The following is a 15,768-nucleotide window of genomic DNA, read 5'->3' on the forward strand; positions in this document are numbered from 1 at the left end:
CCTAATGGTAAAGGATATGCATATGAGGTTAGGATCTGATCCTGGATCTGTGGTTGAAGAGGGAAAATAACAGTGTAAAACATCTGATTAATCAAATCTGGTGGAGAAATCATACGGTCTTCAATCTCTTATTTTTGTTCTGTCAAACTTTGATGAAAACGACAGAAGAGGAGGGTGAAGGTTTTGAATTATTGAAATTGAAAAGCAGTGAAAAGCACTCACCATTGCTGTTTGTCTGTGTGGACGGTGAAACCCCAGCTATTAAAGGAAAGGGAGAAGATGGTTTAAACGTCGTTTTTCTGCAAACTGGTGACCCACACTCTGATGAAAAGTTGTTTTCGCATCTCGCACGTCAAGTCAAAAGGAAACAAGACGATGCAAACCCCTGAACTCGGATGATCAGTAAAATATCTTAGGGGAAAGAGTATACTACCATCAATATATTTATAATCATCCTTTTAATAAATACAGACGAACACAATGTTCATTATTATGTTTAGCCCTCATGCTAGGAGTCAAGGTGTACCCCCCCCCCCCCCCCCACACACACACAGCTCTATGGCTACACGGTTAGTTCAGTGATATAACAGATAGAAAACCAAGGAGATGAGGAGGAGAGAAAGCTTGTATTCTATCTAAACCCCCTGCTAGCTAACCCATTCAACCTCCTCCAAGCCTGTATCCTATCTAAACTCCCTGCTAGCTAACCCATCCAACCTCCTCCAAGCCTGTATCCTATCTAAACTCCCTGCTAGCTAACCCATCCAACCTCCTCCAAGCCTGTATCCTATCTAAACCCCCTGCTAGCTAACCCATCCAACCTCCTCCAAGCCTGTATCCTATCTAAACTCCCTGCTAGCTAACCCATCCAACCTCCTCCAAGCCTGTATCCTATCTAAACCCCCTGCTAGCTAACCCATCCAACCTCCAAGCCTGTATTCTATCTAAACCCCCTGCTAGCTAACCCATTCAACCTCCTCCAAGCCTGTATTCTATCTAAACCCCCTGCTAGCTAACCCAACCAACCTCCTCCAAGCCTGTATCCTATCTAAACTCCCTGCTAGCTAATCCATCCAACCTCCTCCAAGCCTGTATCCTATCTAAACTCCCTGCTCACTAACCCAGCCCATTCAACCTCCTCCAAGCCTGTATCCTATCTAAACCCCCTGCTTGCTAACACAGCCCATTCAACCTCATCCAAGCCCTTTGTCTGGTCGGCCTGTTCTTAACTATGTGGTTTAGTCTCTTTCCGTCTCTTCGACTCTCTCCATTCCTCCCAGCCTCTCTCTCTCTTCAACTCCCTCCATTCCTCCTTCTCTTTCTCTTTGACTCACACCAATCCTCCCAGTCTCTCTCTTGCTGTCTCGTTAACTCCATCCATTCCTCCCAGCCTCTCTCTCTCTCAGTCTCCCTCCATTCCTCCCAGCCTCTTTGACTCCATCCATTCCTCCCAGTCTCTTTGACTCCCTCCATTCCTCCCAGCCCCTCTCTGTTTGACTCCCTCCATTCATTCCAGCCCCTCTTTGCTCCATCCATTCCTCCCAGTCTCTCTGACTCCCTCCATTCCTCCCGGACTCTCGCTCTCTCTGACTCTCTGACTCCCTCCATTCCTCCTAGTCTCTCTGACTCTCTCCATTCCTCCCAGTCTCTCTGACTCCCTCCATTCCTCCCAGTCTCTCTGACTCCCTCCATTCCTCCCAGCCTCTCTCTCTTTCTCTCTCTTTGACTCCCTCCATTCCTCCCAGCATCTCTCTCTTTCTCTCTCTTTAACTCCCTCCATTCCTCCCAGCCTCTCTCTCTTTCTCTCCCTTTGACTCCCTCCATTCCTCCCAGTCTCTCTGACTCCCTCCATTCCTCCCAGTCTCTCTCTCTCTCTCTCTCTCTCTGTCTCTGACTCCCTCCATTCCTCCCAGTCTCTCTTTAACTCCCTCCATTCCTCTCAGCCTTTCCCTCTTTCTCTCTCTTTCTCTTTATTTGACTCCCTCTCTCTCTGTCTTTCTTTCTTTCTTTCTCTCTCGTTGACTCCCTCCATTCTTCCCAGCCTCTCTCTCTTTGACTCCTTCCATTCCTCCCAGTCTCTCTGACTCCCTCCATTCTTCCCAGCCTCTCCCTCTTTGACTCTCTCCATTCCTCCCAGTCTCTCTCTGTCTCCCTCCATTCCTCCCAGTATCTCTGACTCCCTCCATTCTTCCCAGTCTCTTTGACTCCCTCCATTCTTCCCAGCCTCTCTCTCTCTGACTCCCTCCATTCCTCCCGGACTCTCTCTCTTTCTCTCTCTTTGACTCCCTCCATTCCTCCCAGTCTCTCTGACTCCCTCCATTCTTCCCAGCCTCTCTCTCTCTGACTCCCTCCATTCCTCCCAGCCACTCTCTCTTTCTCTCTCTTTGACTCGCTCCATTCCTCCCAGTCTCTCTGACTCCCTCCATTCCTCCCAGTCTCTCTCTCTCTTTCTCTCTCTTTCACTCCCCCCATTCCTCCCAGTCTCTCTCTCTCTCTGACTCCCTCCATTCCTCCCAGTCTCTCTGACTCCCTCCATTCCTCCCAGTCTCTCTCTCTCTCTCTCTCTTTAACTCCTCCCATTCCTCCCAGTCTCTCTCTCTCTCTGTCTCCCTCCATTCCTCCCAGTCTCTCTGACTCCCTCCATTCCTCCCGGACTCTCTCTCTTTCTCTCTCTTTGACTCCCTCCATTCCTCCCAGTCTCTCTGACTCCCTCCATTCTTCCCAGCCTCTCTCTTTGACTCCCTCCATTCTTCCCAGTCTCTCTCTCTCTGACTCCCTCCATTCCTCCCAGCCTCTCTCTCTTTCTCTCTCTTTGACTCGGTCCATTCCTCCCAGTCTGACTCCCTCCATTCCTCCCAGCCTCTCTCTCTCTCTCTCTCTCTCTCTCTCTCTCTCTCTCTCTCTCTCTCTCTCTCTCTCTCTCTCTCTCTCTCTCTCTCTCTCTCTCTCTCTCTCTCTCTCTCTCTCTCTCTCTCTCTCTCTCTCTCTCTCTTTGACTCCCTCCTTTCCTCCCAGTCTCTCTCTCTCTCTCTCTCTCTCTCTCTCTCTCTCTCTCTCTGTCTCCCTCCAGTCCTCCCAGTCTCTCTGACTCCCTCCATTCCTCCCAGTCTCTCTGACTCCCTCCATTCCTCCCAGTCTCTCTGACTCCCTCCATTCCTCCCAGTCTCTCTGACTCCCTCCATTCCTCCCAGTCTCTCTTTGACTCCCTCCATTCCTCCCAAAAATTATCAGAAATGTTAATTGGGTAACATGAAACATTGGGTTGGCTTTTTAATTGGGTAACATGAAACATTGGGTTGGCTTTTTAATTGGGTAACATGAAACATTGGGTTGGCTTTTTAATTGGGTAACATTAAACATTGGGTTGGCTTTTTAATTGGGTAACATGAAACATTGGGTTGGCTTGTGCCATCTTCTCCTTCTTATGCCCACAAAAATGCAGCTGGCTTGACATGAGTTATAAATTACAATAATACAAGATTAGGAAAATAAAATAAAGTGGCAGCAATATTTCTCCGTTCGGAGGAAGCTGGCCAAAAATTGGTACTGTGTAATGATCAGGCTTTTTAATCAGCTTCTTGATATGCCACACCTGTCAGGTGGATGGATTATCTTGGCAAAGAATAAATGCTCACTAACAGGGATATAAAGAAATTTGAGCAACACATTTCAGAGAAATAAGCTTTTTGTGAGTATGGAACTTTTCTGGGATTTCTTATTTCAGCTCATGAAATATCACACCAACACTTTACATGTTGCGTTTATATTTTTGTCCAGTGTACATTTAGTCAATGTTGTTATTGTGAGGGTGTTAGGAGTGGTTTGAATAGCTTTGATGTTGAGGCACTCGGAACAAATAGAGAAGGCTTTACATATTTTCGGGGATGAGGAACTCACATCATGAGAGACAAAATAACACAGTAAAGAAGACCGGTATTAATAAAGATAATCTATCTTAATAACACTTAGATATATCATTTATACTTTGATAAGGTATATGTGATTACGTATCAGTGATATTTACCTGGTGGGTGGTTTGAGCTTCTTCTTCAGTCCAAGGTAACACTTGACTAACTTCAGTGGGACCTCTCTCTCTGGCTTAGTGCTCTTGGACAAACAGGAAGTCAAGTCAGACAAGGGAAGTAGGCCGTTTCAAGCAATCCAAATAGCAAGAGCATTTTTTTTTGCAAAAGTGTCGGAGTCTCAAAAAGACAGGCAGTCGAAACATACGCTTTCCAAAAACAATCACGACCAGAGAATAATTGGATGGAGGAAAATAAAAATATATTTTTGGACGATATAGTAGCGATAATTGACTCCAATAGTAGATCATAAATAAATAAAGACAGATGAACCATTTTAATTTTAATTTTGCTATTGTAAGTATCGTTAGCTTGCGCTAGTCAGCTGTACCTGCACCAAACATCCTGTATTAATTAATTTTAATTTTGCTATTGTAAGTATCGTTAGCTTGCGCTAGTCAGCTGTACCTGCACCAAACATCCTGTATTAATTAATTTTAATTTTGCTATTGTAAGTATCGTTAGCTTGCGCTAGTCAGCTGTACCTGCACCAAACATCCTGTATTAATTAATTTTAATTTTGCTATTGTAAGTATCGTTAGCTTGCGCTAGTCAGCTGTACCTGCACCAAACATCCTGTATTTGTCATCTTATTGGTTGTTCTCCAACTTCTTTTTAAATAGTGAGCCAACGTGTTTTCGGGAAATTTAATTTCCGACTGATCAAAATGAATTTGTGACTCGTTTCAGGAGACTAGACTCTCTTTGTGTCTCTCTCTGTGTGTCTCTTTCGGTGTCTCTATAAATGTCTCTCTCTCTCTGTGTGTCTCTCTGTGTGTGTCTCTCTCTGTGTGTGTGTGTGTGTGTGTCTCTGTGTGTGTCTCTCTCTCTGTGTGTGTCTTTCTCTCTGTATGTCTCTCTCTTTCTGTGTGTCTCTCTCTCAATGTGTGTCTCTGCACATCACTACATCACAGGAGATACTTCACAGGAGATAATTCCCAGGATTTGAACATAAACACATTTTTTAATCAGAATGTGTTTTGGAACAGAAATGCCTTCTGGAACATGTGAACTTTAATTTGCCTTAATAACAAACTTGAATTACATCCATAAATACCACTAACATTGTTCAATTACGTTGCTAGTTGTTTTAGCCATAGAAAAAGGCAGGAACATTCCCGCTAGCCATGATTGGCTGAGATAATGGATGGGCTGGACATGCCGGGAGATGAATTTGGATTGGTCTACCATGCTTCTATCTATAATGTGAGCTGTTCAGTATGCGTTGTGCCGATTTTGAAAGATATGACGTTAGCCATCGAGAACTACAAAAACTATCGCCAGATCAGTTGGAAAAGGGGATGGGCTACATTCTGCACACGCCATGGGCAATGTGAACCGGAGTGACTTGACAGAATGCTGGCCAAACGAGATGTAGCTACAAACAAAACAGAATTAAATGGTTCCAGTCTGTCGTGACGCATTCACCCATGTATACGCATGAGAGTCTAGCTACATTTTCAGATATTATTTTCAAATTATGTTGGGAAGTTATTTTTATTGCAAGTTAAAGCATAACACTAGTTAGCGAACAAATGTTAGCTTCCTGGTAGGCTAGCTAAAGTTGCATTTATGATCTGTGTATTCATATTATTAGAATCTGAAATTCATTTGCATTGCTAGTTATAGCAATGTTAGATAGCTAACATTGAACCTAGTTTGTTAGCTTTAGCTAACTGCAGATTCATACTACAGCTATGACAATTTTTTTGTATAGTGGCTTGCAAAAGTATTCACCTCCCTTGGCATTTTTCCTATTTTGTTGCCTTACAACCTGGAATTAAAATAGATTTTTGGGGGGGTTTGTATCATTCCATTTAAACAACATGTCTACCACTTTGAATATGCAAAATATTTTTTATTGTGAAACAAACAAGAAATAAGACAAAAAAACAGAAAACTTGAGCGTGCATAACTATTCACCCCCCCAAAGTGAATAACTATCTCTTGGGTATGTCTCTATAAGCTTGGCACATCTAGCCACTGGTATTTCTGCCCATTGTTCAAGGCAAAACTGCTCCAGCTCCTTCAAGTTGGATGGGTTCTGCTGGTGTACGGAAATCTTTAAGTCATACCACATATTCTCAATTTCCCCTTAAACCACTCGAGTGTCGCTTTAGCAGTATGCTTAGGGTCATTGTCCTGCTGGAAGATTAACCTCCGCACCAGTCTCAAATCTCTGGAAGACTGAAACAGGTTTCCCTCAAGAATTTCCCTGTATTTAGCGCCATCCATCATTCCTTCATTTCTGACCAGTTTCCCAGTCCCTGCCGCTGAAAAACTTCCCCACAGCATGATGTTTCCACCACCATGCATCACTGTGGGGAAGTTGTTCTTGGGGTGATGAGAGGTGTTGTGTTTGCGCCAGACATAGTGTTTTCCTTAATTGCCAAAAAACAAAATTTTAGTCTCATCTGACCAGAGTACGTTATTTCATATGTTTTGGGAGTCTCCCACATGCCTTTTGGCGAACACCAAACGTGTTTGCTTATTTTTTCCTTAATAAGCAATGGCTTTTTCCTCGACACTCTTCTGTAAAGCCCAGCTCTGTGGAGTGTACGGCTTAAAGTGGTCCTATGGACAGATACTCCATTCTCCGCTATAGAGCGTTGCAGCTCCTTCAGGGTTATCTTTGGTCTCTTTGTTGCCTCTCTGTGAGGTTTGTTGGACGGCCCTCTCTTGGCAGGTTTACAAGTTTAGCAACTTTCAAAGCTGAATTACTTTCTCATTGTTCCTCAACTGCTGTGTATGATTTTCTAGCTCTGAGTCTCTCATTTGATCCAATGTAAGAAATTTAAAAAAATGAAAATGTTGCTACTTAAGACCGAATCGAGGCGGTCGGTTATCTTCTCTCGTCTCTCTGGAGCAGACATACATACTATACATATATACATACTATACATACTATACATATATACATACATACTGTATAGTGAGCAATATTTTTATGAACATCGAGCGAAAAAAATCACAGTATCGAATAGCAATACATATCGTATCGGCAACTAAGTATTATCGTATCGTGAGGTCCCTGGCAATTCCGGGCCTTAGACATTACTCTTCTGCCTGACACCAACCTATCCAACACTTAACATTTGCTTATCGCCGCACACACACACACAAACACAAAAAAAAAGAAACGCCTCTCAGAATATCAATTAAATTTCCGCTACACTGCTAATTTAAATCTTCTTTGGGTGGTAATAAGCCACATTGCAAAGCAGCCTGATATTACAATAATTAAGGAAAGAACAGCCTTCATTCAAAGAACCCACCCCCCCCCCCTTTCATCTCTCCTTCCATCCACCTCCATCCATTATTAACTCGTCTTCACACTCCTTTACAAACCACATCTGGAGCTAAGAGAGGGGCCGCAGGGGAGGCTTGTTGCCACTGCACACACACACCATGTACAGTCCTGTGTCCTGGTTCTAACATAAAGCCGGGCAGCTGGGGGGGTAATTCACATACTGGAACACTTCTCTGTCTGATGTGTGTGTGTGTGTGTGTGTGTGTGTGTGTGTGTGTGTGTGTGTGTGTGTGTGTGTGTGTGTGTGTGTGTGTGTGTGTGTGTGTGTGTGTGTGTGTGTGTGTGTGTGTGTGTGTGTGTGTGTGTGTGTGTGTCTATGTGTGGGGGTGGAGATAGTTTCCAGTTTCTTTAATATCAAAATTAAACGGTAAATGGGGGGGGGATGCTTTCCTTTTGGCGAATGAGGAGAACAATTGAAAGCAGAAAAGTGCCTCATTTTGTGCAAGCTGTAAACAGTATTTAATTGCCAAACGAATGAAAATGCACAGGCAAATACAACACACACACACACGAGCCCCAACTCACTTTCATCTCTTTGTACAGTAGCAGCTTGTCATCTCGGAGGATGACATATCTGTCCTGGAATTTATGTCCGGAAAGCAGCTTGGAGGATCCATCCTTGAACTTCACCTGTTCCCCTCTCATAAACTGTTTTTGCTTCCTGCCTGAAGGTGAAATTCAACAAAATGCAATCAGCAGATCTTCCCCACCCCTTGGTATATGAGAGATGGAAGAAAATCACCGCAATTATGAATGCATGTTTTTGATTGTATGATTTGCTGTGAGAGTCTATTGATGACATAGTGTAGAGTATAGTATCATGCATCAATGTTCATTTGCTTTGAGGTTAAATCGTGATGAGAAAAGGTTACTTGTTATAAATGTTCAATAATAGCCTTCTTAACAGGTACAGTGATATCACTAATGGCTGAAAGAGGTGAGAAATTACTGTTCATAACGTCAATAAATCAATCTGTAATGTATTACTAAGCTGTTCCTTATACTAATCTAATAACACATTAATTAATAAGTTGGTTCTGAAATGATGGAATGGATAAAAGGACTGATGCTGAGAGAGAGAGAGAGAGAGAGAGAGAGAGAGAGAGAGAGAGAGAGAGAGAGAGAGAGAGAGACACAGAGATAGAGACAGTGAGATACAGAGAGAGAGAGAGAGAGAGAGAGAGAGAGAGAGAGAGAGAGAGAGAGAGAGAGAGAGAGAGAGAGAGAGAGAGAGAGAGAGAGAGACAGTGAGATACAGTGAGAGAGAGAGAGACACAGAGATAGAGACAGTGAGATACAGAGAGAGAGAGAGAGACACAGAGATAGAGACAGTGAGATACAGAGAGAGAGAGAGAGAGAGAGAGAGAGAGAGAGAGAGAGAGAGAGAGAGAGAGAGAGAGAGAGAGAGAGAGAGAGAGAGAGAGAGAGAGACAGTGAGATACAGAGAGAGAGAGAGAGAGAGAGAGAGAGAGAGAGAGAGAGAGAGAGAGAGAGAGAGAGAGAGTAAATCTTTCATTCTTAGCATCCATCAAGGTTAGTACAGTATTGTGTATCTGTGTGGAAAATTCTCTCAATAAGGAAACTGTGCTCATAGAAACAGACGCCTTTTAGCTCAATCAGTGCCATTGTCAGTGTGAAATGCTGGAGTACAAAAGCTGATTTGACACCTTCTCAGCTATATTGTGAGCATGACGGTGCTTTCAGATGTCATCCATCTAACTGCATGTTGTACCTGGGAGAGTGTCTGCCATTTTGTGTTCTCCAAACTTTTTGATGACGAGGAAGGCGGAGCTGGGGTCATCAAGAGTGCTCCACTCCAGCACCTGCTCCAGAACCTTCTCTTTGTAGTGTAATGGGCGTTCTGTTACAAAGACAAAATACATCAGAGTGTTGTGTCTGGTAGTCAGAGTGTTGTGTCTACAAGTCAGAGTGTTGTGTCTACAAGTCAGAGTGTTGTGTCTACAAGTCAGAGTGTTGTGTCTGGTAGTCAGAGTGTTGTGTCTGGTAGTCAGAGTGTTGTGTCTGGTAGTCAGAGTGTTGTGTCTGGTAGTCAGAGTGTTGTGTCTGCTAGTCAGAGTGTTGTGTCTGGTAGTCAGAGTGTTGTGTCTACTAGTCAGAGTGTTGTGTCTGGTAGTCAGAGTGTTGTGTCTGGTAGTCAGAGTGTTGTGTCTGCTAGTCAGAGTGTTGTGTCTGCTAGTCAGAGTGTTGTGTCTGCTAGTCAGAGTGTTGTGTCTGCTAGTCAGAGTGTTGTGTCTGCTAGTCAGAGTGTTGTGTCTGCTAGTCAGAGTGTTGTGTCTGCTAGTCAGAGTGTTGTGTCTGCTAGTCAGAGTGTTGTGTCTGCTAGTCAGAGTGTTGTGTCTGCTAGTCAGAGTTTTGTTTTTGCTAGTTAGAGTGTTGTGTCTGCTAGTCAGAGTGTTGTGTCTGCTAGTCAGAGTGTTGTGTCTGGTAGTCAGTGTTGTGTCTACAAGTCAGAGTGTTGTGTCTGGTAGTCAGAGTGTTGTGTCTGCTAGTCAGAGTGTTGTGTCTGGTAGTCAGAGTGTTGTGTCAGCTAGTCAGAGTGTTGTGTCAGCTAGTCAGAGTGTTGTGTCTACTAGTCAGAGTGTTGTGTCTGGTATTCAGAGTGTTGTGTCAGCTAGTCAGAGCAATATTACCCTCGCAGTTTACAATGTTTTCAACACAATCCTGACCGATGTGGTTCAGCTGTACACCCCCCCCCAAAAAAAAAAAACGATTGCACAATCTTCATTATCACGGAACTTTAACTGTCTAAAACGCCATCAGGAAAAATCCATTATCAATAGGTTGTTGTTTTTCCTTCCCCCGACTTTTATAATTGCGTAGTTAAATTATCCTCTGCAAACCTGAACATGATTAGAAAACACACTCAAGTGCAAAATAGGCCTATTATCTTGCCCTGATTGGTGAGCAGGATATTAGTACATACCAACAGCTAAAATCACGTGTGCCCCCCCCCACCCACCTGTATTTTTTCAATTTCTGCACACCCTGTTAATAGTTTTTCATATCCGAGGGAAACAAACAATAGTCCCGGGTGTGTAATTTATTTAGAACACAGTAGCTAATCTTTTCTCTGGGATCTGTGCAGACTCAGGCGAAAGGAAATAGTTATTCATTCTCACACCCAAATATTAGCTTCCCCAATCGCCACCGATAACACTGTTTATCTATGGTTTAACCATCAAAACGCGTAATTATCTAACACTTACTCTTCTTCCCCTTTCCCCCTTATCAGTCATTAGCATAAAAATGTGTCACGACAGCAGCTTTTGAACAGCTAAGCGATCTGGGATGTTTCAAACGCAATAGAAAATCTGTTGTCTCCAGCAAGGGAAAAATGTTGAACCATCATCAAATATGCTCTATGTTCACCGTGTTCCCCGTCATTTTGTTTTGTTGTTTGGCAAAGGAAAATCCTGACCAAGGCTAACTTTGAAGAGGGGAACACGCAAACTCTCTGTGAACTGGTGAAAAGTACACAGCAATGCCAGCTAATTATACTAGAACGATAATCCATTAATTATTATTCGTCATTAACCCCTCCCACTAAATGCAGAGGTGTTACAGTATATAAATGATCTCAACTCGCGATTCAAGAAAAGAGGAAATGGCTAATTTATGACAGATGACGACGATGATATTAATTAATCACCATAGTATCATCAACTGACTGACGTTGAGCTGATTTCATCACTTCTATAGCCATGGACACCGGTTCATTACTGAGATGCTACTACATACACCGCTTCATTACTGAGATGCTACTACATACACCAGTTCATTACTGAGATATTACTACATACACCAGTTAGTTAATGAGATATTACTTCATATAACGGTTAGTTAATGAGATATTACTACATACACCAGATCATTACTGAGATATTACTACATACACCAGTTAGTTAATGAGATATTACTACATACACTGGTTCATACCTGAGATATTACTACATACACCAGTTAGTCAATGAGATATTACTACATACACCAGTTAGTTAATGAGATATTACTACATACACCAGTTAGTTAATGAGATATTACTACATACACCAGTTAGTTAATGAGATATTACTACATACACCAGTTAGTTAATGAGATATTACTACATACACCAGTTAGTTAATGAGATATTACTACATACACCAGTTAGTTAATGAGATATTACTACATACACCAGTTAGTTAATGAGATATTACTACGTACACCGGTTAGTTAATGAGATATTACTACATACACCAGATCATTACTGAGATATTACTACATACACCGGTTAGTTAATGAGATATTACTACATACACCAGATCATTACTGAGATATTACTACATACACCGGTTAGTTAATGAGATATTACTACATACACCAGTTAGTTAATGAGATATTACTACATACACCAGTTAGTTAATGAGATATTACTACATACACTGGTTCATACCTGAGATATTACTGCATACACTACTTCATTACTGAGATATTACTGCATACACTGGTTCATTACTGAGATATTACTGCATACACTACTTCATTACTGAGATATTACTGCATACACTACTTCATTACTGAGATATTACTGCATACACTGGTTCATAACTGAGATACTTCAACAGCCTAATCTTCTGATCATGAGGCCTTGAGAAGAGGAAAATGTGACCTGAATGAGAACAGCCTTTGAAACAGTGTCCTGGGTGTCAAACACCCATCTCTCACTAATTGGATATACAGACAGATGACATCCATCTCTAATTCAATGTACAGACAGATGACAGTTCAGTTAGGAGAAAAGATGGCACTGACAAAGATGGACGCCTCTCTTCACGTTCTGAAGAAACTATGCTGTATTTTTTTTAATGGATTATTTCTTACATTGTTAGCCCGGGAAATCTTAAGTCTTATTACATACAGCCGTGAAGAACTATTGGATATAAGAGCAACGTCAACTCACCAACATTACGACCAGGCTTTCCCGAAACGGATCCTCTGTTTTGGACCACCACCCAGGACAATGGATCTAATCCCAGAAGCCGACCCAAGACAACGGCACCGCAGAAGGGGCAGATGCAGCCTGATCAGGCTCCATAGAAGTGCACGTCGCCCACCGCTCCCGAGTATACTACTCGCCAATGTCCAGTCTCTTGACAAAAAGGTAGACGAAATTCGAACAAGGGTTGCCTCCCAGAGGGACATCAGAGATTGTAACATTCTCTGTTTCACGAAAACATGGCTCTCTCAGGAAGGCAACGGTTCAGCCACCGGGCTTCTCTATGCATCGCGCCAACAGAGATAAACATCTCTCTGGGAAGAGGGAGGGCAGGGGTGTGTGCTTCATGATTAACGACTCATGGTGTAATCATAACAACATACAGGAACTCAAGTCCTTCTGCTCACCCGACCTAAAATTCCTCCCAAATCAAATGACGGCCATATTACCTTCCAAGAGAATTCTAGTTAGTTATCGTCACAGCTGTGCACATTCCCCCTCAAGCAGACACCAAGACGGCACTAAAGGAACTTCACAGGACTTTATGTAAACTGGAAACCATATATCCTGAGGCTGCATTTATTTTAGCTGATTTGAGAATAAGGTTACCAAACTTCCATCGGCATATTGATTGCACTACGTGTAGGGGTAATACACTCAACCACTGCTACTCTAACTCCCTTCGGCAAATCCGACCACGACGCCATCTTGCTCCTACCGTCTTATAGGTAGAAACTCAAATAGGATGCACCAGTGACTAGAACCATTCAATACTGGTCTGACCAATCGGAATCCACGCTTCAAGATTGTTTAGATCACGTGGATTGGAATATGTCGACCTATACACTGACTGAGTGAATTTATAAGGAAGTGCATTGGAGATGTTGTACCCACTGTGACTATTAAAACCTACCCTAACCAGAAACCGTGGAAAGATGGCAGCATTTGCGCAAAACTGATAGCGCAAACCACCGCATTAACCATGGAAAGATGTCTGGGAACATGGCTGAATATAAACAGCGTAGTTATTCACTCCGCAAGCCAATCAAACAAGTGAAATGCTGATACAGGTACAAAGTGGAATCACAATTCAACGACTCAGACACGAGACGTATGTGGCAGGGTCTACAGGTAATCATGGAATACAAAAAGAAAACCAGCCATGTCACGGACACCGACATCACACTTCCAGACAAACTAAACACCTTCTTTGCCCGCTTTTAAGATAATAGAGTGCCACCGTCGCGGCCCGCTAACAAGAACTGCCCCCCCCTCTCCTTCTCCATGGCCGATGTGAGTAAAACATTTAAATGTGTTAACCCTCGCAAGGCTGCTGGCCCAGACGGCATCCCTAGCCGCGTCCTCAGATCAAGCGCAGACAAGCTGGTTGGTGTGTTTACTGAGATATTCAATATCTCCCTATCCCAGTTGAATGTCCCCATATGTTTCAAGATGGCCACCATTGTTCCTGTGCCCAAGAAGGCAAAGATAACTGAACTAAATGACTACCACCCCGTAGTACTCACTTCTGTCATCATGAAGTGCTTTGAGAGACTAGTCAAGGATCATATCACCTCCACCTTACAGGCCACCCTAAACCCACTTCAGTTTGCATACCGCAGGTCCACGGACGATGCAATCACCATCACACTGCACACTGCCCTATCCCATCTGGACTAGAGGAATAGCTATGTACAGTGGTTCCTCCTTTAAAATTTGTTACATTGTTTGCCTTCATTAGACAAGTTTGTTCCAATATTTCTGTAAATCAGTGATATTTATTCCCATAGTAATTTGTTATGGATCCATAACTACATCAACATCTGCATTTTGAAAGAGTATTGTTGTCACGCCTTGGTCTTAGTATTTTGTGTTTTCTTTAATTATTTGTTCAGGCCAGGGTGTGACATGGGGTTATTGTATTGTCCTATTGGGGTTTTTGTAGGCATTGGGATTGTGGTTGATTAGGGGTGTGTCTAGTATAGGCTTGGCTGCCTGAGGCGGTTCTCAATCAGAGTCAGGTGATTCTTGTTGTCTCTGATGGGGAACCGTATTTAGGTAGCCTGGGTTTCACTTTGTATTTCGTGGGTGATTGTTCCTGTCTCTGTGTAGTTTCACCAGATAGGCTGTAATTAGGTTTCACGTTCCGTTTGTTGTTTTGCTTTTTGTATAAGTTATTTTATGTATCGCGATTCATTCATTAAAGACATGAGTAACCACCACGCTGCATTTCGGTCCGACTCTCTTTCTACAAACGAAGAACGCCGTTACAGAATCACCCACCACACACGGACCGAGTGGCGTGGTAACAGGCAGCGACAGGATAAGCAGCGAAAGGATGATTAATTATTCGGAGAATGGACATGGGAAGACGTTATGGACAGCAGAGGTATGGAGTATACTACATGGGAAGAAATAGACAGGTGGGCGGTCGACCCAGAGAGAGTGCCGGAGCCCGCCTGGGCTTCGCTGGAGCAGTGCGAAGAGGGCTATAGAAGAATGGAGTCGAAGAGAAAGACACGGCGGCGCAGAAAGAAACCCGAAAGTCACCCGCCAAAATATTTTGGGGGAGGGCTCAGGGAGAGAGTGGCAGAGTCAGGAGTCAGACCTGAGCCAACTCTCCCTGTTAATCGTAAGGAGCAGCGATCAAAGGACTTCTGGACTTGGGAGGAGATATTAGACGGAAAAGGACCCTGGGCTCAGCCTGGAGAATATCGCCGTCCCAAGGAAGAACTGGTGGCGGGGAAAAGCGGAAAGACGCTGGTATGAGGAGGCAGCACGGCAACGCGGATGGAAGCCCGAAAAGCAGCCCCAAAAAAATATTGGGGGGGGGGGGCTTACAGGGAGTATGGCTATGCCAGGTAGGAGACCTGCGCAAACTCCCTGTGCTTACCGGGGGGCTAGAGAGACCGGGCAGGCACCGTGTTATGCTATGGAGCGCACGGTATTTCCAGTGTGGGTGCATAGCCCGGTGCGGTACATACCAGCCCTTCGTATTGGCCGGGCCAGAGTGGGCATCGAGCCAGGTAAGGTTGGGCAGGCTCGGTGCTCAAGAGCTCCAGTGCGCCTGCACGGTCCGGTCTATCCAGAGCCACCTCCACACACCTTGACCAAATACATTTAAATTCAGTTCTTCACAATTCCTGACAATCAATCCAAGTAAAAAGTCCCTGTCCCTGTCCACCTTATTTTAAGAATGTGAAATATCAAAATAATAGTAGAGAGAATGCTTTATTTCAGCTTTTATTTCTTTCATCACATTCCCAGTGGGTCAGAAATGTACATTCACTCAATTAGTATTTGCAAGCATTGTCTTTAAATTGTTTACCTTTGGTCACACATTTCAGGTAGCCTTCCACAAGCTTCCCACAATAAGTTGGG

The 15,768-nt window shown here is 43.5% G+C and overlaps 1 protein-coding gene across 2 annotated transcripts in view; it reads right to left on the reverse strand.

Annotated features, from left to right (window-relative positions):
* arap2 (ArfGAP with RhoGAP domain, ankyrin repeat and PH domain 2) overlaps window positions 1-15,768 on the reverse strand; it is a 253,179-nt gene that overhangs the window by 9,083 nt on the left and 228,328 nt on the right. The window contains exons 27-31 of one of the 2 annotated variants that reach the window (XR_006834916.1): window positions 9,124-9,252; window positions 7,917-8,056; window positions 4,025-4,107; window positions 223-258; window positions 1-47 (exon numbers count right to left, since the gene is read on the reverse strand). The exon at window positions 1-47 is cut by the window's left edge and continues 139 nt beyond it. Coding sequence is in view for 1 of the 2 variants with exons in the window: in XM_046328114.1 (XP_046184070.1) it covers window positions 223-258; window positions 4,025-4,107; window positions 7,917-8,056; window positions 9,124-9,252 (388 nt within the window). In the remaining variant the exon portion in view is untranslated. The remainder of the gene's footprint in view (window positions 48-222; window positions 259-4,024; window positions 4,108-7,916; window positions 8,057-9,123; window positions 9,253-15,768) is intronic. The other variant, XM_046328114.1, reaches the window with a different exon arrangement.

This window comes from Oncorhynchus gorbuscha, linkage group LG25, assembly GCF_021184085.1.
Source record: "Oncorhynchus gorbuscha isolate QuinsamMale2020 ecotype Even-year linkage group LG25, OgorEven_v1.0, whole genome shotgun sequence".
NCBI lineage: Eukaryota > Metazoa > Chordata > Actinopteri > Salmoniformes > Salmonidae > Oncorhynchus > Oncorhynchus gorbuscha.